The 23,001-nt window shown below is 42.3% G+C and overlaps 1 protein-coding gene across 1 annotated transcript in view; it reads right to left on the bottom strand.

Moving 5' to 3' along the window:
- OSMR (oncostatin M receptor) overlaps nucleotides 1–21,874 on the bottom strand; it is a gene marked incomplete at both ends in the record, with an annotated part of 31,246 nt that extends 9,372 nt beyond the window's left edge. The window contains 13 exons of the mRNA XM_084233904.1: nucleotides 1,830–2,052; nucleotides 3,290–3,366; nucleotides 6,520–6,673; nucleotides 6,996–7,138; nucleotides 9,524–9,534; nucleotides 10,017–10,184; nucleotides 10,727–10,882; nucleotides 11,227–11,341; nucleotides 12,077–12,352; nucleotides 12,469–12,646; nucleotides 17,400–17,578; nucleotides 19,639–19,724; nucleotides 21,840–21,874. Of these exons, the coding sequence (XP_084090030.1) occupies nucleotides 1,830–2,052; nucleotides 3,290–3,366; nucleotides 6,520–6,673; nucleotides 6,996–7,138; nucleotides 9,524–9,534; nucleotides 10,017–10,184; nucleotides 10,727–10,882; nucleotides 11,227–11,341; nucleotides 12,077–12,352; nucleotides 12,469–12,646; nucleotides 17,400–17,578; nucleotides 19,639–19,724; nucleotides 21,840–21,874 (1,801 nt within the window). The remainder of the gene's footprint in view (nucleotides 1–1,829; nucleotides 2,053–3,289; nucleotides 3,367–6,519; nucleotides 6,674–6,995; nucleotides 7,139–9,523; nucleotides 9,535–10,016; nucleotides 10,185–10,726; nucleotides 10,883–11,226; nucleotides 11,342–12,076; nucleotides 12,353–12,468; nucleotides 12,647–17,399; nucleotides 17,579–19,638; nucleotides 19,725–21,839) is intronic.
- Nucleotides 21,875–23,001: the final 1,127 nt, after the last annotated feature.

Raw genomic sequence — 23,001 nt, 5'->3', positions numbered from 1 at the left:
CTGATTTCAGGAATCAGCTGAGGCCTTGAGGGATGAGAATTTTTCTTACAGCCCAAGGCTGACTTCACAGCCTGGTCAGGGCCTGGGCCTGCAGGCAGCAGCTTAGAAAAACATTCTAAGTGTGAAGTCACTATTCCATGGAATAGACTTAAGCTAAAACTTTACTCACTGTTTATCTGCAATTCAAATTTCATTGGGCATCTGTATTTTATGTGGCAATCCTAATTACAGCAATCCTGATGTGTAAACACAGAGCTATTAAATTTTCTAGGCCACCAAGTTATTATTCAACTGGGAACACGCAAAGGAATGTGAAGCTCTCAGTACTAGGCAAAGGATTCGCCAAGGTCTCAGAATATCTTTCCTAAATGGCCAGCCTGGTCTTTCTCCATCAAAGAAACACATCTCTTTCACATTGAAGTGGACAATTTCCCACCTCACTTATCCATACCAATTGAAATTTCACCCTGAACTTAGAATCGTAATGTGTATTAAGCTGCTTCTTAGAAATGGTAAATATGTTTTGAGGAATGGAGGTAGAAGGAAAAGATAGGGAATCTTTTCAGCCATTTACATGTTAGTATAAATTGGCCTACTCTTATCAGATTACCTCATGGCACAACAGTGACATTATTCACACTAGTTATTTAAGAAGGTAGATTACTTAAGGAAGTCTGGATAGAGACTCACAGGAAATGGTTTGGATTTGAAAGCAGGGCATGGGGAAGGAAAATATGCTAATAATCCATAGGCAGAGAAGACCCCAAAACAAATAATACTGCTTAGCCGTGTTTGAACTGGGCTTCAGGTGAGGCAGTCTTTCTTTTACCTATCAGCTCCCCAAGGTGAATTCAGGAGAATAAAATGTCTACTTTTTCTGTTCTGTCCCTAATGAAGACAGAATACAACTATACATTTCCTCCTCTAATATAGTTCCTAACAAGCAAGATTATATCAAATCCTTAGTATTTCTTTGATGCCACAATCTTAATTTCTTTTATACTTGACATATTGGGTCATTTTAAAACATCCTCTTATCTAGCCCACTTACCCCAAATTTAAGCCTAATTTGAATGATAGGAGTAATACAACTGACCTTCACTTCATAAGCATAGTCTGAAAATTTTAATAGCAATAACAGAAGCAAGTCTGAAAATTTTAATAGCAGTAACAGAAGCAAGACATTATTGTAAGGTTCATTACAGACCTTCTCCTGCCAGTTGTATTGTGTCCAAGTGTGCACTGACTCAGTGTGTTACAGCTGGGGGAGAGGGCTTAGTGTATCCAACCTCTTGACAGCTTTCCAAGAAGGAAATTAATATCACTGTTGATTTTACACATACGGTCATTTCCACCTTGTTTGCTAAGGGATTAGCCAGTTATCACCTTTTATTCTACAACCCAGCAAAGCACCTCATGAAAGATGATGCCCAGACTCTTGTGATCTCTGGAAATGTTAACAAGCTTGTTATAGGTTGCAAAGTCTGGCAAAATATTTTGCTATAGAATAAATGCAACTCTTACTTCATAAGCCCAGCACATTCACACTGACTCTAGCTCTTAGTAAAGACGCTTTGCCGGTGCTGCATTTACTTGAGTACACTTGAGACAACTTCCGAGGTGGTGGAAGAGTCTCTGGGCAGTAACGACTGAGGCCTGGCTGAAATCTCATGCTCCCTCCACTGAAAACCCTGAGGGAGAATGAACAGCAGTGCCTAGTAGCTAGATATTTTGCCTCCCTGAGTTACCATCTTTAGAGTTTATCCATCTACCTAATAACATCAGCAATGTTTTCCTTGAGAATAAAGACAAAACAAAATAGGACTTACTGTTTTCAGGGTCTCCAGAAATGACAATGACTGAAGCAGGAGACATGCCCACACTGTTATTAGCTGTGATGTTGAATCGGTAAGAAGACAGGTCGAGGGTTAATGTTTCGTTACTGGCCGAAGCAGGAATGGAGAGGGGTGGTAGTTCACATGATTTGTCCAGATTTTCTATAATTATATTATAGAATAGAATCTTCCCATTGGCGTGCAATTTTGAGAATGGCTAAAAAAAATTGATAATAGTTTCAAAATGTGTTTTCCTCAGAAGGGGAGTTTTATAATTACTTTTTCATCTCTTCTGTCTCTCAACTGCCTTAAACACACACACACACACACACACACACACACACCCTCCGTAGCCGCAAATTAAAACAGTTCATTAGAGAAAATAACCCTTCAAACCAGGCCTGAAGTCCTGGGGATTCTAATCTAACTGAAGCTGAGTAGACAATGGGTTTGTTTGGACATGAGCTTCTCAAGAGCAGAATGTGTTTAGAAAAGAGAGGCCAAGTCAGGAATATAGAGGAAGGGGACTCTTCAGCTTGGTTTAAGAAAGACTCAGTGGCACAAGAGTGAAAGATGTGAGGAAAATAGCACCCCTAGCAGGCCCCAGCAGGCCTGGCTCCAGGCTGACTCCCTCTTCTAGCTGTTCTCATGGTTATAGCCCCCAGACCCAGAGCCACATCCCCCTTCTAGACCACCCTCCAGGCTGCAGAGAATTCCCTGCACACAGAGTCCCAAACCCACTTCCAGGACCTGTCCCATGGGCCTCCCATTCCAAGGACAGACAGCATCCCTGGTGGATGCACCCTGAGATCTGAGAACTGCCTAGGGCGTGGTTGTTTGCTTGGGTGTAAACAGAACCTGGGCAGACTAACGTGTCCACAGGTATGTACTCAGGAGTCCTCAGGGGTGGGCCAGATAGAGGTGGGAAGGAAAGTGGGGTGGCTCTGGCCAGAGCAGCTCCCCAACACCATCATGTTTGGGCATGAAACACTAAGGAACAGAGAATTCTGAATACAAACCTGGCCTCACAGGATGCATGAAGGCATGTAAGTCAAGGTGGAAGGCCCACATACAATTTGTGTTACAGTGTTTTAGCTTGATTCATGACTTTTCAACATATCTACTCTGGGTGTATGAATAGTCATAACTTTTAAACATGGTATGTACTTCTCTTCACTTACGCTCCCGCCCTGGGCCCTGCAAAAGTTAGAGGGAGAAACCTGAGTAGAAGTTACTGAGATGCAGGTTCTAACAGTCACATCGCCACGGTGCCATGGGCTTCTGAGGGAGGAGTTGCTGGCCCCAGCACCAGGGACGTGGGTGTGGCACAGGGACTCCACCAGTGGGCAAGACATTCTATTGGACTCCTGTGAAAACCAGCCCACGCAGAAGACTTGCACCAAGACCCATTTCATAGTTTCAGATACAGTGCCAAGCAAATCTGTGCCTCTCACCTTCCAGAATAAAGTCACCTCATGCTGTCCTGGCTTTGATTTCACCCTTCTCCAGACATCAGGAGCCTTCGAGGGGGCTAAGATTAACCAAAACAAACAAAGAAAAATTCTTGGGTCACGATATGTGTAGAGGGCAGAACATTCAATCCTGTTCTGCTTTGGTCAAGGAAGTCGTGACGCCTGTCCTTCCTGAGGCTTCTCACATGTGCACTCTGTGACTTCCCCCCACTTCTCCAAGGCCACACTGTCCATGCCTCACTAGATGCATGGCAGGTGCTTTACAAAAGGTCTGTTGAAAAATGAGTCTTTATGAACTAAAGTCTTAGTCTTCTGGACGCCAACAATTTTGAAATAATTCATCAGAAGGTTAATTAGCTAAATTTCCCACTTTTTTAATTTCTAAGAGCAGACCATGGCTACTTTGTCAGCCAATTTGCAAAGGTTGCAAGAGAGGCTCACAAAGGGAGAGCCCGAGGGCAGGATGAACGCATCCACGCATCCACGGGGTCATGACCTCACATCAGCTGCCCCTTGGCTGGAGTAGTAGCCGAAGGGCTGGGGCAGATGGCGGCTGTGGTCCCTCTGGGCAGCTGCCACAAGTTTGCCTCCTTGTTCTTGACAGTAAACCGGGGGGCCAGTTATTTGTGACTTGTTTCAAAACATCTCTCTGCAAGAATTGTTTTGGAACATAACACTAAGAATGCAGCCCTCTGTTTTACAAAAAAAATGGTTTCTCTCACCTGTGGAATACAAATAACCCCAACATGTACACAGGCAAAATACATTAGGGAATAAATCTTGAACGCAGTGAAAGAACATACTGGTTACCAGAGGGAACAGGTGGGAGGGAGGGGAGGAGGGGATGGGAGGCAGAGGGGGTTTGGAGGAGGGTGAGGGAGCACATGCATGTATGGAAGAGCGAAATGTTACTCCAAAGCTTATATCAGTAATTGAAATTTAAGTAAGTCCTTTTTTCTTTGAATCTCTGGCACTTTCAACTTAAAGGTGACCATGCAGTTTATTTTTTTTAAAGATTTATTTATTTATGCATACAAGAACTGGGGTACAGGCCAGAGATGCTGGGGGTAGGGGTGAGAGGATTCACCAGAGACAGAGCGGGGAACAGAACAGGCAGACTGACAGAAACACTGCTGAGGGCCACAGCGGGCAAGGCAGGAGAGGTCTGCTGCGCAATGTGAGTTGCTCCCTGGCAGGCTGGGGATCAAAGTCCTGCTGCAGAGGCTGCAGACAGCTTCATAGTGCAGTGCTTAACCCCTTGAGCCACCAGGGAGGCCCAACCATACAATTTAAAGCAGCTTTACTGCAGGAGGTTTTAGCTTGCTAAATAAGCAACTGCAGGTATCAAGAGTAAATAAAACACAGAAATACTCAGGTCCAATATAGGACTCCAAGTTCAATGGAAAATCTTTAGCTGGTCAGTAAATCCGAACTGTGAGAAGAAAGCACCGAGTACAGTGAATGCATGCATTGATGTCACAAAATTCTGGGGTCATTTAACCCTGCTCATTATGATTCTACTGAAGTATGACTATTGTATACATAAACATGGACTTTTTCTGCATTAAACTAAATTTTTTCAGAGGCAAAGTTTAAAGACATCTACAAATTAGACTTTCAGTGGTAAATTTAATGCAGTATAGACAGATGTTGATTTTTAATGATGCACACCTAAAATTTACATAATGTATGCCATGTTACTTCCAAAAACATCAATTAATTCACCATCAGTAGATTCATTTCATTTTCTTGTCATCATCCCAAACAAAGTTAAGTTTATTTTATTATAACCCCAAAGAAACACAGTGTATTAAAAACTTGATCCCTTGACCATTTTCCTCTTGCATTTAATTATAGTTGTAATGTTTGTGATTAATTTGCATGGGACAAACAAATGAAATACCACAAACCAAAGTGGTATTTATAAAGTAAAAATTTTTAACAAAAAACAACAGAGCTATTACTATCCATGTTACTATCAGCAGCAGCAGGAATTCTTGAGACGTCTACACACCTAGGAAAAATTGCCAGGGAGTGGCCAGGAACAGTGGACAAGCAGGGGAGCCACTCAAGACTGGTCCCATATGTGGGACCGGTCAATCGCCCATTGATCGCCGATCAATCACCCTAAAGATACCCAGTGAGAGTCCCTCTTAGGGGAGGCCAGGAAGAGCCCTGCCAGTCTAGAAACACAAATAGCAAGAAGGAGGAAAACCAATACATAAAATCCTTCCTTTGGTAATAAAATAGCCAGGACTTGCAACACGGTTGTAACACCACCACCAAGAGGTGGAACGCAAAAAACCAGATTATGTGGGTGGAGCGCTGGGGTGAGACCGCCCCCCGTGTGAGTGGCAGGATCAGCTCGATCACTCGCTGGCTAGACCAGTTCAGTTATTTACTTTCTCTGTGCCTCAATGTCCTCAGCCTCAAAGCAGGGATGATAATATCTACTGCATGCTGGGAAGATTAAAACAGTGAGTCTTTGAGCTAAGTCTGGCACTTACCAAACACTCAATCTGTGTTTACTGTTATTATTGCTGTCATGTTTCTGCCATTCACTAACATTGCAAACTAGGCCGGTCTCTCCAATCAATGGCCCTAGTCACCTTGCCTTTACTCCAAGCATTAAGTAAGACTTTATCTTGAATTGCAAGAAGACGAAAGGAGGGCTGGACCATCTGAATGGCGGAGGCCTTACTGGAGCTCTGAGACACAGTTATTTAGAGGAAAGATTCTTTGTTCAGTCGATATTGAGGAGATTACCATAGAGAGCATGGTGGTAAGGACTCACTGATGGCTGCTAGAAGAAAGCCTGAGATTGTTTGATATGAAAGCAATGTTTTCCTTGCCATGAACACTACCATTTGCTTCTGGTTGTGAATTAAAAATTTATTTGCCTCACCCCAGATCCAATGTGAATCCAGCAGTAGCAGCTGGATTTTGCCAACCATTTTGGCAAAGGCAAAGCTCAGAGAGAAACTGGACAGTAGAAAGAACACTGGAGGCAAGTGTCTGAGGTCCTATCATACTAGTCACTTTTCATGGGTGTTTAGTTCAGATATATTTTTTTTTTTTCAAGATGGCATTGAGTCTCTGTTGTGATACTTCCCCCTTAGTGTTGGGTACAACTTCAAATGCCCAGGGAAGCCAGCCCATCTCCTGTGAGTCAGTTTAAGTCCTTGGATGAAATGTCAGGGAGATGAACATACCAGCTTCAAGTGTGGTGAAATTTTGACTAATCGACTTGCTCCATTTCCAGAAGTGGTTGGCATCAGCACAGTGTACTCGGGCCATATACTCTGTGTCGGGATCCAGGTCACATAAGACATATTTGCCATTAACCTTCACAGAAACATTGTGCCTCTTGATTAAAAAAATAAAAGGCAGAAAAAGGATGGAAATAAGAAGACAGAAGTATTGGTGAGCAGACCTCATTGCAAAGGCAAATCACACTATGACAAATATTACCTGGAAAAAGGCTAGTTCTTCTTGGGGAAAATAAAATGTCTCAGGTCTTTTCCCCAGCCCTCAAAAGCCTGTGATTGATTTCAAAGACTTTTTAAAAACAGGTAAACCACACCATTTGAACCCACATGGAAATAGCTTAAAGAGATTTTGTTTAAAAATTTTCTCCACTCAGGACATAAAGGGACTGTTAAAAGAGAAAATGAATCAGCGTTCTTACATGTATCACTTCTCCTTTGTCGCAGAGTTCGACCTGACACAAGAGTGTGGAATAATTCCCAATGGAGTGCACCTTCCAGGTCACGGTGGCTTTTGTGGCACTGTTGTTTTTAATGAATAAATCAAAGGGAGACTTGGGATGAACTGTCAAAACAAATACACAAAGGGGAACAAAGCAAAAGAAAAATTAAACAACCTTGGTAAATAGGCAATTCAATTCTTCATTGATTTATTCCATATGCACTTCTTGCTTCTTCTTGGGAAAATGGCAAACAAAACCAGACTTAGAGTCAAGATGCAGTAAGCCAATGACAGCCCTTCTCTCATACTGAGTTTAGTAAAAAATGAACCAAATACAAAATGAAACTACTGAAACTCTTAAAATTAGAGGCAGATCATAGAGGAGTCAAAACTTGGAGAAGCAGCCCAAAGGGAGAATATGACAGAAACCGAGGCTACCCCAGACAATGTCAACAACAGCAAGGGCACCGTTCAACATTATTTGACAAAAAAAGAAAACCCAGAAAGCCACCAGTTTCCACAGGAAAGGCAATCAATTGATGCAACATCAGAACAACCCACTGAGTGTAATGGCTCCCTCAAGGTTACTAGTTAAAGACTTTAAAGCCAATCCATGAAGCAAAAGTGCATCTGGCATGAATAGAAGGAAAACACTTCTCAGAAGGAAAAGATTTTTTTTTTTTAAAGAATCACATGGAAATTTAAGAACTGAAAAACAGAATATCTGAAGACTGGTTGAGTTTCAGGTATTGGAAAGATGGAGAAAGCTCCTTCCACTCAGGCTATCCCAATGACCACAACATGCACAGAGCATGGAGCAGCTGCTGCAGAAGGGCAGGTAGGCGGAAGAAAGCTAGACACGAAGTTGCTGAACTGGCAGTGAGCTGACATTTTATTATCAGTCTTCCTAACACTTGGCATAGGAGTGGAAGTCAGTGCCACACATGGGTAGCTATCATCCCCGATTGCTGGCTGAAGAATCAAAATATTGTTCCAGAGTAAGAGAAAGGTAGCTGGGAGATCATGGAAAAAAAAAATGTGTTTGGGTGTCTCTAAAAATGATCAGATATAAACAAGAGGGAGACAAAAGAATTTTTAAAAATCAATCTTTTAAAGCCACAGGGGACAATAAGAAAAATTGTAACATTTGTTAGAGCCCCAGAAAAAAAGGAGAAAATGTGTCATGCTGAAAAAGTAATGGTCAAAAACTTCCCAAACCTGGTAAAATACAAAAATCTACAGATTCAAGAAGCTCAAGTTAAAATCTCAAAGAGGATAAAATCGAAGAATGCCTACACTGCAGTCTGAGTGATTTTGTTCCTACAGAGGAAGTCACATCATTTATGGGTCCTGATTAACACCTTCCCATTCAAATATGGTGTCAAGTTTCACATTGATCAGGCCACTGCCTGCCACTACAATCTTCTCTCTCTCACAGGAAGGACACAAGGAACTTCTTTCTGTCTTTCTAAAAACCCAGACCATGTCCCCAACCCATGACCTTTTAAAATTCTATTGCTTTTGCTTCAAAAGTCCTTCATCTAGATGTTTTCTCCCTCCTCAGGCTTCAGCTCCCTCATGTATTGTGCTGAAAGACCACTCAGGCTGCATTGTAGGGTTTCTTTGATTTTATTCTTTTTGAGGTTTTAACTTGAGCTTTTTGAATCTGTAGATTTTTGTATTTTACCAGGTTTAGGGAGTTTTTGGCCATTCCTTCTGTGAAGCTTTCCTTAACAGAAGAAGCAGCTCAGACATTCCCAGGACCATAATTTATTTTTCTTCACAGGACATGTCGAGTTTTGAAATTTTTATATTGACTTATTTACATGTTTACTGTATTTCTACTCCCCATTCTCACTCCACCCCTTACACCAATACTCACTAACATGTAAGCTTATTAGGGGAAGTTACTCAGTTTTGGTCACTGCTGTATCCTCAGTGCCTGCTACATTGAAGGCACTCTGTAATGAGTTGACTGAATAAAGTCATGATTAAGCTGAATATAAAATATATGTAGGAATTAAAAAGGCAAAAGGAGAAAAATGAGCATCCCAGAAAAAAAATGGGTATGTATAGATTCTACTTCTCATCAAAGAGGAGTCAGATACAGATACAATCAGATACAGTGAAAACATAGAAGAGACCTTTATCTTCAAGGACATGTGATCAAAATCATAAAATGTCATTTTGTACTCATTTAATTGACAAAAATGAAAAGGGTGACAATACCAACTTAAACAGAATGCATAAATCTAAAGGGCTGTAGTATAACTGGGGTAACTACTTAGAAAATCATTTGGCATAATCTCATAAATTGAACATTCACATTTTCTATGTTCTTGCAGATTCTACTCTTTTATATATGTAATCAAGAAAAACATGTATAGATGTATACTAAGTGTGTGTATATACACACACAAATGCTCATATTAGCATTGTAGCAAAGAGCAAAAACCTTGATTCAATCCATGAAAGGAAGTGCATGAATAAAACGTTGTATATATTTACACAATGAAATACTATGCAGCAATGAAAAAGAATGAACAAAAGCAATACTCAATAATGTGGGTAAATCTTATCAATTAAATATTATATAAAAAGGAATTAATAGATTATCACATACAACTTGATGTCTTTTATACATTATAACCAAACAAAAACATTGTGTTTCCAGTATTACATGAAAAATGAAAATACACACCCAATTTAAACCTGCAATTATACTGGTGGAAGGAGTGGGGTGGAATGGGAGATGAAAGAAATTATTGTCAAAATTCTACTTTCAATGTTGAGAAACAAGCTCATTGGTGTTTATTATGTTATCCAAACCAACAAATCACAGGGGATCATGGATCACACGCGCATCCACAAAGAGAAGTATGGAATGAAGAAGAATTATAAATTAAAACTTTTACTTAGGATGTGAATTCAGCAAAATTCTGCAGCATGTTTATTTAAACACATAGGCTACCAAAGATACACTGGTAACCACAGAGGCTACCAGACTCTCCTCTCACCTCGATGAGCCAGGTTAAAAGCAATATTGACACTTCTCTGTCTTAAGAGGTTTCTGGCCAGGAGTGTGAAGTTATACATTTCTTGTGAGTCTTGAGTTACTTGCCAATTACACCAGTTTTTGTGTACACAAAGTTTCTTATTCCCGGAAATTCTTAAAACAAAACAAAACAATTTTAAGGTTTACACTTTTGCTGGCGCAGGTGTGTCTCTCTGTATCTCTTGGGAGCACACTGAGTGGCATTAAAACTAAGTTCACAAATATGACTGATCCATCTCCAACAAATAGTAACCATGAAAATATTGCTTCAATGAAAATGATTTATATGGTATATCAAAGAATTGACTCCCTCTCGTGTGGTGAGAACACTCCTTAATTTATTTATTTGTTGAGAATATTTGTGGAATATTCTCGAAGAGTCAGAACTTAGGCTGACTCAGCTCATCAGATGGAACTGTTTTCACATCAGTATTCACCACTGTCTTTATTATCATTTTTATGTTACATTATCTTTAAACAAAAGTTAGGTAGAAATAGCATACACTTGTGACTACTTGAAGATTTTCTCCTGACTATGGCAGGGTGCTTTTAAAATATTTGTTTGAAGTTTCTGCAACATCTAGATGTGACTTTTGTATGATATCACAAACACCTTAAATAAAAATGTGCCAGTAACGTAAGCAGTGCTAACTTACGATTCAAATAAAGTGTAGCTCTGGGAAGGCATGTTATGCAAGGCAGTGTCGGTTCCAGCATCCCAAGTACAGTTCAAAGTTTTGAAATTCTGGGTTTCACAAGAAAAGTCCTTGGGTTCCTCAAGTACTTCTGTTCGAATAAAAAAGAAGAAAGGTCTAGTGAAAGCCCTTTATTGAAAACAAGTCACAGGAAGCTCTCTTTGGGGCCTGAGCCCACTCTCAACAATGAAAGGGTCATATAAATGAAAGGTGACACATCACAACTCTAAAAAGTCACATCTCAGACTCTTCATCACCTGGGTTCTTTTCTTCCCTTTCCTGTGCCTTTCTGAGGTCTCATAGAGGATCAGATAGGAGTCAGCACTGTCTCCATTCAGTGGAAAAAAATGGATGGAGTCAAGGGTGCCCGGTGTTTCATTTTGGCTGCCCTGGCTGACAGAACCAGGAGCTCTCCTGGGCACACCAAGGAGCCAGGCAGATTTTGAGAACCTGGTCAACACATCTCCCGGGAGCTGAGAGTCCGAGCAATGAGGCAGAAGCCCAAGTCCCCTGAGTCACGGCCACTCTTAAAAGCCACCCACAGATGAACTAAGTGTCCAGGACACTGGGGACAACCTTTGGCAGGAAAACAGGGAAGAAGGAGTCACAGATATTTCCCTACTGTGCAGGGCAGGGAGGTCTCAACACAGGAGGCCACTGGGCATGCTCTCACCAACCTACATCAAGAGTGAAATATTGGCCAACATTTGTTGGCCAACATTTGTTGAGTATGATGTCCATACTCAGTTGAGCACAGTCATCATGGCCTTGTTTGCAGAACTCCTACTATGCGCAGTTGTACTGGAGCCAGGCCTGCCATGCTCATTGAGCCTCACAACCTCAATTACTGGGGCCATTTCACAGAAGAGGAAACTGACTCAGAGACTGGGAAACTTGGCAAAGATACCATGCAGGGTACAGGACTCAGGAAGAAGACTGAACCCCAGTCTTCAGGGCACAGCCTTAGCTGTCTTTCTTGGCCTTCTGACTGCAGCCCCTCCATTCCTCTGGATCTTGTGCTAATCCTGCATGGTTAAGGCAAATCAGGAAATTTTCTCAGGGGACCAGGTCATGACCTGAACTTTCTCCTCTTAAATCCTCTTGGTTCCTAGGAATAAACTTGTCAGGAAGCTCAAGAAAACAACGGGAAATCCTGCAAGCATTGTCCTAGACTCTCCAGTCTTAATAGAAGTCTTGGAAAACAATAAAGTAGAGACTGAAAATGTTTACTTGTCATCTGGTACAGGAGATTCCACCTATTTCACAGGAAATGGGAAGGGGAGGGGCACAGAGGACAAGTCCCTTACTTACTTGCAACAAAGAGAACGGTGCCATCCAAAACATCATTGTCTTCCCCCTTACAAAAGAAATTTGTCCCTGTGTTTCTAATGAAAGGCACATTATTCAGGGTGAACACAGTTACATTTGGATCAAGTTGTTCTCCATGTATCCATGTGCCCTCCAAATGACATGATATGTTCTCTTGGTGGCTTCTAGAAATGTAGCAAAATGTGACATTGGAGCCTTCTTCCACTGTCCTGTCTTTAGGGAAAATCACCAATTGGTCATGTCCAGGGGGATTCTGTCCTGCGGGCGTCAAAAACACAATTGAACTCAAAGTTCCTCAAGGGGGACTTCCACCATTTACTGATGCCAAAAAAAATTATTAACTCTGTCCCCTCCCTTATCACCTCATGTCTTACCTTCTACTTTCTCCCAGGAACTCCAATTGCTCCAGGACATCTGTCTTGGGATTGTGGCATCATCCACCTCCACTATACTCCTTATTCTTACAAAGTGGGCTGCACATTGCAAGGGGAGCTCAGATTCCCAAGTCCAATGTAGAACTTGATTCCACTTCACAGTAGAGGTATAATTCTCCTAGAGATAAAGAGAAAAAAGTGGAAACATAGAGTCATGTTCTCCTCGGAGCTGACGTGGCTTGACATATTCCAAAGCAGGCATCCAGGAGCCCACTGCAACTCCACAATTTATGCAAGAGCAGTCCCCTCTTAATCAGTCAGCTCCCCTGCTTTGATGTCTTAGCAAGGAACCACTCATCACTCCTGTCTTTTGGAAACCTGGTTCTCAATCCCTCTGGATTTCAGGGGGGCTCATATGGAGGAAGTGAGAGAAAATTGAAGCTACTCAAGTTGTGCAGGGAGAGGTCAGAGACAGAGGTGCTGGTTATATAGAAGCTGCTAAGAAAATACTTAAAAACTAAAAAATTAGTTATTTTTAAAAAGTAAGCAGGATTGGCAAGTATTTTTTTTTCACTTCATTTTTAGTCAAGATCAGGTCAGGTTGGCTAAATATTAGTAGACAGGACAGTCCTTCATGGGTACCAAGGAGTTTCATTGCCTCCTAGAAGTCAATATACGGTGTTCCACATCTCACTGTGCTTTTGTTTTTGTCTCTTAACTTTTCAGATATCATGGCCACCTGGACTGTCCCGGAAACTCCACAGCTATTAGAATCGTGAGTCCCAACGATGATAATCACATAGAAATGTCTTACAGAATTCTCTGAAAATTTTGCCTACATTGAACTGCCTAAGTTTTCTGGCACAGCTGCTACTCTTAATTTTTCTAAGACACAGTTATTTTCATTCTCTGATTCAGTAGGTACAAAAACTCCTCTACACACTCCCCTGTCATTCAAGGCCATCTACAGTCTAACACCAACCTATCCCTTCCATGCAAGAACCTGCTCTCTGGTCACACTTCAGGAATAGCTCCCAGCATTTATGCCTCAGTGTTTGATAACAACGCCCTGAGTTTCGTGTCCCACTGTCCTTCTGCAGGGGAACTGATCCCATTCTTCATGTTCAGGTCACACCTCAGCTCCTTCATAAAGCCTTTCTTGCTTTCCTCTAGGTTCTTCCCACCCCTACGTCTCCTGTACACTGCACGTAGCTGTTGGCACTTCCTCTGTGGAGTGTCCCTGGTTTGCACATGGCCTCACCAAGCAGGGACTGTGCTTCATTTTTCTTCACGGTCCCACAGTTTCAGGTACTTACATTCCTGTGTGGGCCACCAGGACACCTGCTCTGTGCCCTCACAGCTGGGAATCCAGGACAAAAACAGCTTGTATTTTGTGGGGGGAAAGAGTTTGTGTCTGTTTCTGACAAGGTAGAGAAGGGGCTGCATGCAGGTCAGCTGGCAAGTGCTGAGGCCTCCCTCAGGTCCGCCTTCCCCTCCCCAGGAGGCTGAGCTTAAACAGAGCCCAGAGCTCAGGAAGCAGCCCTGGAGCCAGAAGAACAGCTCAGCCCACCCGGCAGTACCTAATCCTGCAGGTCCCTTTTCCCTCTATAAGGAACTCCAATTTTTAAAGCATTTGTATTTTACTTCAGTTTATTCTATGTTCCTAGATTATAAAACACTTTAAAACTACAGGTTTTGAGGGCCTGCTCCATGTGACTTTCACTATTTACAATGCACAATCTCAAGTATATTTTGGTTAACATTGTTTAAGAGCCAGGACCAAAAAAAGAACCATGTCAACACTGGTGACCTTACTACGTGCTCTCAGGTCAATAAGCCACAGGCTGGATTTCAAGCCCTGCCTCGCTCTCCAACTCAGCCACTCCTGTCATCCGCTCCCCAGGCCCTCTGCTGACTGACGCTGAAGCCCACTTCATTCCTGTCATACTTCGCCTTCTCCAGTGCCCCTGACCATGATTCAAGGTGCAGCCAAAATGCAGTGGTCAGACCCTGTCACTCTCCTTATCACTCTCAGGATGAACAGCGAACCTCCATGTGAACCCCGGGGCCCTGCATGGTCAGCCAGGGAGCCCACCTGACCCCACATGTTCAGGGCCCTGAGGCCGAGAAGCTCATTCTCAAGTCTCAGCTCATACCTGCTGGCTCTTCCTAGGGTATTCTTTCCACCCTCTGTCAAACTGGCTTCTAACCCTCTTTCATATTTTGGCCTCAACAGTATTTCTTCCAAGATGCTGGAGAGGGTTGGGCTTAACCCTGATCCCACAGCAACAGGTTTAGCCACCTGCACCCCAACTCCCACATTTAGGATCCCTCCTTTCTGAGCTTTTCTCATCGTCCTTGCGCAGCCCAGAGAGACCCAGACTTTGCACAATGCCTAGACCTGGCCCACAGCCTGAGATTGCTGACTGATTTCATCAATTCATGAATATGCATAGGCTCTTCCTTTCCAGACACTGTTGTGTGGATTCTGTCTAACCTCAATTTGTGCTTTGTGGTCTCTACAGGAGATAAAACTCTCCTTGAATGCATCAATTCAGTGATTGTTTGCCAATGTGATGAATTGTGTTTGGGCTGTTTTCATTAACTGAAGGGGCAAGTTTCATTTGGCCAAGGGCAGATATGAGTAAGTCCCCAGAAACTGGCACATAGATTTGCCCCAAAGTCCAACTGAGGTCACAGATTGCTCCCTGCAGCGTGTGCTATTTCCAGACCAACTCATGCTCTCGGCCACTGCAAGCTCAGTGGCTCTCCCTGCTCTGCCATTAACGGACTCACGCAGCCAGGGGCCGGGCAGGCAGGGAGAAGCTGGCCCAGGGTGAGGCGTGCTGCGGCAGGCAGCAGGGCTCCGAGTGGCCAGCACCACAGGGAGGCAGCTCGGTGTCCTGGGTCTAGCTGCAAGCAGCTCAAGATGCTTTTCCTTCAGTCTATTTGGAAACACGATAGCCTGAGACGTGGATCTAGAAGTTGCCTCCACTCAACACAAGTGAGGGGGTATCATGGGGGTCAACTACAAAAGGAGTATTATGTTTGAGCCAGAAGCGGCCTCTCTCAGCTCTCATCCCCTTAACTAGAGGGGAGCACATGTTTTGCCCTGACCTCAGGACACGTGATGGCCTGGGTGGGCTGTGTGTGACAGCCCGTGTGGGGGTGAAGGGTGATCCTGCTCAGGTGCTGTCATGACAAACTTCCTAGGCCTTGAGTTCCTCCTCTGTTGGGGTCACACCAGGCTAGGGAGTTGGGGCAACACAATATAAGGCAGAACTTTTTCTCTTTTTACCATTAATCATTAGTTTTATTCCATCTTTAGTTTGAAAACTGTATATAATCTATTGTTAAAGATCTCAAACCTTGGGAGGTTATAGAGGTGAGTTCCATAAACGGCTTGAGCTTGGAAAGAGAACTACTGCATGAACCAACAATAAAAAAAGATACGCACAACTGCCCATCAGAAGAGAAAGAACTGCCCATCCACTTGCTCAGGATTCCTTTCCCTGAGGATATTAAGTACTAGTTTTCTCAATTCTTTTGAGAAAAAAATTTGGAAAAAAAAAATCTCAAATTTCCTTTTCTTAGACAATTCTCAGCCTCAATAGAATTTTTGCTCAAGGTTTTCCTGGGTCTAAATCAACCACCAGTGTTTCTATAAAATATACAAAAAAGGTATGAAAATACCAAAATGTTTAGTACACGGCGAGACCTGCTGGTGGGGGATGTGGGGGAGTGAACAGCGGTGCTTATGCATTGCTATTGTTTAAGATCAAAACACAAACAACACTCATTGTGGGAAACTGCCCTTTGAGGGGTAGAATTATAGACCTGGTGTTAACCCTAAATCAACAGAATCAGAATTACATTTAATTTCAGCCACTCAGATCTCAAATGCAAGAACCGACATGAGAGTAGCTCGCTTTAAAATGAGCGGTCGGTATGCTTTTTCTAAAGGAACCAACCATCTGGATCCCTGCACCTGTGTCCCTGTGGCTTGAGAGGAATGGCCCTCTGTGGAGTCACCAACGTCCCCAGCAGTGACACATTCCTGTGTCTCCCCTCACCTTCGGGTTCAGACAAGACTAAAAAATAAGAACAGCCGATTCTCCACTCCCCTTCAATGAGAGAACATTCTACTGTCCTTCAACATTCCATGATAATGAATTAAGCAGATGTATGTGTAGATTACAAACACTCCCCAGGCCATAAATGAAATAAACTACCAGTGTCTTCACGCCCTGGATGGGCAGCATCAAGTGAGACAGACACAACTATTACTGGAACCAAAACGAGCAAAAAATTTACCCTAAATACTTCAAAGGCAAAAAGACAATGAAATTAAGGACTTATGATTGAATTTGTCATAGAAAAGCTACATGTGAGGCAACAAGAGAGACCGTAAAAGTTTCTCTCCCCTGTGGATGGTCATGCAGAACCCCTGTACTGGCTTGACCATACAGAGCTAGGCCGTTCTCTCCTGCACTTCAGCACAGGGTAAGCAAAGAAGCTGCCAACAAGCTATGCTGACAATAAAAAAGGTCAAACAACCACACCTTATTTAGGTAAATCTATGTTGAACAAGTTAAAAAGAAGGAAGAAGAATAAGATGACTGATCTTCACAGATGTTTGAATCTAGTATTCACAAGGAGACACAGGGCTCTTCCTGGGACAGAGAAGAGTAGGAAAATATGGGTTTTTTTTTTTTCATATATTCCATTCAATCTACCAAACAAGAATTGTCACATTACTTTGTCATGGGACCTCTTACGTAAAAACACAGATGTGCAGATATACAACTTGTTTAGGAAGAGCATCTGGTCTCCCTAAAATGTTTTCAAGTTGAGATTTTTTGAATGTTGTAAAACACAAATTAGGGCATCAGAAAATAATATTTTAAATATTGAGTCAAAAAATTACTTACCACCCAGATGGTATTGGATGTATTAATTCTACTGATCTGTATCTGAAAAACCATTTTTAATTGATTTAATTGATAATGATTGCGGTTGTGGACACTCCATTGTAAATGCAAACGTTGATGTGAATAATTGATAGAAATATTCAGTGATTCAGGATTCAAGAGTAAAGTTTCAGACAAGACTGAAAGATCAAAACAAGATATGAAATAACATTTAATAGGAACATGAATGAATAGTCACAGATAATTAAGTTGTTCAGTATCAACATTGTTTAGCTTTGGAAAATATTATTCACATATGCATCTAGAATCAGACACCATGAAAGCTGGAACAGAATTTAGAAATCACTTGGCAGATGAAAAAATTAAAATCTAAGTGTGCAAAATGATTTGCTTAACAAATTAACACAAGTGAATAAATTAATAAGCAGTTAAAACAAAGGACACTTCATTGGACAGCTCACTGGTTTAGAAACATAGTAAAGCTAAATAAAGAATCAGGTCTTTTTGCTTTAAATTCCAAATTTCTGGAAATCAAAATTAGAAAGTTTTATTTTTGAAAGTATTTGGTAGCTTATTAAATAGCTATAAAGTTGGAGCATTTCCCATCTCCAGACATAATTGCTTATATCTCAATGCACTGAACTTAAAACATCTCTAGGAGGAATTCTCTGGACTCTTAGGATGGGACCCACCAACAGAGAGGCACTTAGTGCTTTTAAAGTGCATGTAAGGGCCTCCCCGGTGGCACAGCGGTTGAGCGCTGGGTTGCAAAGCTGCCCGCAGCCTCTACAGCGCCGGTTCGATCCCCGGCTGCTCCCCGGCCACAGGAGGAGGGTCCCACAAGGCGCGCAGACCTCTCCTGCCGCCCGCTGCTCCCCTCAGCAGTGTACTTCGGTCCTTCTACCTGCTCTGCTCCCCGCTCTGGCTCTGGTGAATTCTCTCACCCTCCCGCGCTTCTGACTGTACCCAGTGCTTGTATGTATGTACGTATCAATCAATCAATAAATAAATCTTTAAAAAAAAAAATTAAAAAAAAATAAAGTGCATGTAAAAGGTTCTAGGTCAAGGCAGGAGCCTCGCTGGAGGGACACAGAGGACACCTGTGAAATAACAGGGCATAATACATTCATAGAGTCCTCAATGATGTGACAGAGTCTGTAAGAGAATAGAGATTCAAGCAGGAAACAGCTTTGCTGGGATCACTGAACTTAGGAAACAGGCCAAGGGAAAGGATAGGACTCAATGGAATGAGTCATGGCTGGTTCTTAGAGAAAAACAAGTCCCCAGTTTTCACTTAAGAGGAGGAAACACGACACAATTCCTTTGGAATTATGGATTGTGTACTGCTCACTCAACTGGTTTCATTTATTGTTGGAGGGGGTCTTAGCGAATGATTTTGAAAAGACAGAGACCATGCTAATTAAATCAACTGGTATCTGATACTCTGAGGTATCACAAGGACCATCTGCTAATCATTCAGTTTTTGAGTTCTATGAAGATTTCTCTTATGATCAAAACCCCTCTGGCAATTAAAGGCAAGAGAATAATTCCTATCATCAACAAAAATTGGAAGCAATCTCTAATACTGAAAAAACAATCCAAAACTTCCAATCTCATGTGCTGTTTTCCTCATCAGGAGGTAAAAATAGCAGCAACAATAATAGAGGGCAGGTACATTTTATCAGGTACAGTGCCAGGTGTGTTACCCATACTGTGTCCTATGATACCTATTAAAAATTTTGAGATCATAAATTTTTATTGACAAAGAAACTAAATAACTTGCATAAGGCTATTTGGGATTTAAATACAGATGTCTCTAATATCAAAACCCGTGCTCCCTTTGACTGCACTGTACCCCCACTGATAAGGCAGGAACGTCTTGTAACCAAAGGTGGCAAGGAATGGAATGTCAAACAATGTCCTGCCAAGGCAGGACAGTGACCAGGACGGGATTCTGGAGGGGGCCAGAGGCTCGTGAAGTTCTGAGGGATGAGGTCCAATGATCAGGGTGCTCACCAGGAAATCTGGGTCAAGGTAAGGCCGAGTAAATGGAATCAAGATCTGGGAAGGAAGGCTAAGTATCCATGGGTATGAGAGAATGGACAACTCATGTGAGCCACTAACCAACTCCAAGTTATTTCCAAAGAAAAAGAGAATCGTTCAACTTTACCCCAAAGCAACCGATTACCTCATTTTCTCTCTATGTGGCTTTTTCTTTACTGTTCTTTCTGCTTCTTACCTTGATTCTGATACGGTCTCAATGGCAACAATGTGAAAATGAATGCTGTCTGAAAGGCAGCAAGAAGAGCCATAGGATCTGGTTTCCTGAAAAAGATACATCACAAAGAAGAGAAATTTTATTAAACTTTAGTTGTGAGCAGGTTTCATGGAACTGATTGTGGTAGATAGGCGCGAAAGCCCCCCTTTCTTTTCTCCTCCCCATATCCGTGCCTCTTCTTGTGTGACTTGGAGTTCCCCTCCTGAATTCACAGGGCTTAATTCTTCACTCCATGTGGCTCCCTTTGGTCACGCATGAGGCAGTGACTGTGTGTGGCTTTGAACCTGTTCTTTAGGATACCTGTGCAGCCCTATATGCACTTTTGTGTTTCTGCCTGTGACATAAAAAGAGCATTTCTGGGCTGCCCTTCTGGACTCCTGAGGAGACTGAGCACAGATGATGCAGAACTGAGTCGCCACAACTGTTCCAGCTGGGACCAGCCCAGGTTGGCCTGCACCCAGATGCAGCTGATCCCGGATGCAGGAGTCACCTTACAGTTGTGTGCCACTGAGGCTATGGACAATAAGTAACTGATCTACAATTTCTTCAAACCATGTAAAGTATGGAAAAGAAAAGAAAGTCAGAAAAACAAAAGTTAAATACAAAAGGCAGACTCCAATTGGAAAGAGAAAAAATATCAGCCTTAAAATTTGGAATAGTTACTTATGCGTGAGTCATCGCCACTCTTCCCTCTCTCAATAAAATCTCACCTAGATGATAAGTGGAAACTAAACTTTTGCTGGTGACCATAATGCATAATGTCCTATATTCAGATGTTGATTTATAAGGCTATACAATCCTAGAAACCAATGTTACTTCAATCAAAAAAAAAGTCATCTAGGGAAAATAAGAACATTCTAACTAAGGACACAGTTTTTCATTGTTCAAACTTATTTTCAGTTCTCCCTCCATGATAGGAGAGGTATACAAAACATAATAATAGAGACATTATATTCCAGACTCCAATCTATATTACAAAGCCATAGTAATTCAAGCAGCATGGTATTGGAATAAAAACAGACACACAGACAAATGGAATAGGTTTGAGAGCTAGAAATAAAGACACAATTTGATGGACAGCTCATCTATGACAAAAGAGCCAACAAATGGTGTTGGGAAAACCAGATACCCATAAACAAAAAATGAGAATAGATGACTATCTCAAATAAAAACTAATTCAAAATGGATTAAAGATTTGAATGGAAGGCTTGAAATTATAAAATACATAGAAGAAAAGAAAGGCAAAGCACTCTAAGACACTGGACAATCTGACAGCATGGCCTTGAGAAGGTGAAGTTCTTAATTTAATAATGAACATGTTAGTGAGGGGAAGCACTGATATTTCACTTTTGTGCTTCTAAGTTTGACTCATCACAGAGAGAAACAATGACATAATTCAGACAAGCTTTGCCTGGATTTCATCAAAAGCTAGACACTCCAAGAACCACATCATCAATTTTTTTTAAGACTTATTTATTTATTTGTTTGTTTGTTTGTTTGTTTATACAAGCACTGGGTACAGTCAGAGCGCGGGAGGGTGAGAGAACTCACGAGAGCCAGAGCGGGGAGCAGAGCAGGCAGAAGGACCGAAGTACACTGCCGAGGGGAGCAGCGGGCAGCAGGAGAGGTCTGCGAGCCATGTGGGACCCTCCTCCGGTGGCCGGGGAGCAGCGGGGGATCAAACCAGTGCTGCAGAGGCTGCGGGCAGCTTCGCAACCCAGTGTTCAACCGCTGCGCCACCGGGAGGCCCACACACATCATCAATTTTTAACACTCGTTGTTCACTCACCTCTCTCTATTTTTTTTTTAATTTTATTTTTCAAGTAAATGAGAACAACAGTGAAGACCTGGAATGGGTAGACCACACCCTTAAATTGCTCCGGGGTGCTCCAGCCCACCTGCAGGTGAGTCCAATGTGTCGGCAATGACAGGTTTCACTCATATTCCTCTAAGCACTACTTTCTGCTATGTCTGCTTTTGGCAAATGGATCATTCATACCTCTCTAAAATCTCTGCTTACAACTTCAAACAGGTTCCTATTAACACTGCATATCAAAGCCCAGAGTGAAAACAAATTCAAGAGAAAATAATTTCTGCTTAGAACCTAATGACAGGCAGAGGAAAATATTGAAGTCAAGCCTGACACTCACTGTGCAACCTACCCTTCCAGTCGCACTGCACAGGTACAGCGCCTCATGGTGCAAACATTTCCATTTCTTGAGAAATGCAAGGGGCTACAATGGAAGGAAATCTCAGCCCATAAATTTAAAAGCAGATGATTCAGGGGATGATATGCATGTTACTCACGTTCTCTAAAGGATAGGATGATTCAAAATGTTCTTGAAAATTTAGAGTGCTAGCAAATAAAGCATTTTGCATGTTGCAAAAATTTAACAAGTCAAGGGGAACAAAAATTTAAAACTAATAGTTAGAAGCCACCTACCAACTAAAGATAACCAGAAACTGAAGGATAAAAGTTGCATGAAACAAGACTGAATGACAGACAAAAGTGTTGGAATCTGAGGAAATCTTTGAGAATCACCTGGATGGTCTGTCTCACCGTCTCACCAACATCAGTTGGAGAATACAAGTTTACCTTCGGCAGCTATTGAATTTACTGCTTTGATTTTCATCAGTTCTGCTGTGCAATTTTATACAGACTGGCACATGGCAATGGTGACATTGTGATCACAAATGAGTGGTTGCTTGCAGTGGTGACTGGAAAGCCACTGCGTTCACCTCAGCGCCACTTACACAAGGACTGCGAGTCCTAGCTGTTGTCAGCAAACCTCCTGGCAAAGGCAATAAAGTTCATCAGAACTTGCAGAGCCAGCAGCTGGAAGAATATCTTAGAGACACCTATTGGGACACACCACATGAACTGTATTTCCTGATGACACAGAGGGTGACAATGGAGGAAGCACACAGAAACCTATGGCTCCAAGCCAGCTGTTTCCCAGGTGGCTGACAGCACAACCCATGTGATCCCTTTCTCCCTACCCTGTAACCAATCAGTTCTCAGACTATCAGTTGCTTCCTGATGGAGCCTATCATTTGCTTCCCAATGGAACCCTCACCAACACTGTGAAAATCTTGGGGGTGAGGGAGCAAACTGTGTAAAGATCCTGGATGGGAGAGTGCTTGGCATTTTCAAGGAACCAGGACCCGGGTGTTGGAGTAAGCAAGGAGCTGAGTGACAGGAGATGGAATCACAGCATGCAGAGGGGGAGGGCAGACAGGGAAAACACTCAACTTTACCTTCTACTCTGAGAGAGGTGGTCTAACTTACACAGCACAGGAAGGATCCTGTAATGCAAAGAGATT

Source organism: Talpa europaea (genome assembly GCF_964194135.1).
Source record: "Talpa europaea genome assembly, chromosome: 5".
Taxonomy (NCBI): Eukaryota; Metazoa; Chordata; class Mammalia; order Eulipotyphla; family Talpidae; genus Talpa; species Talpa europaea.
The sequence above is the reverse complement of the archived record's forward strand: the minus strand, read 5'-3'. Positions and strand labels throughout refer to the sequence as shown.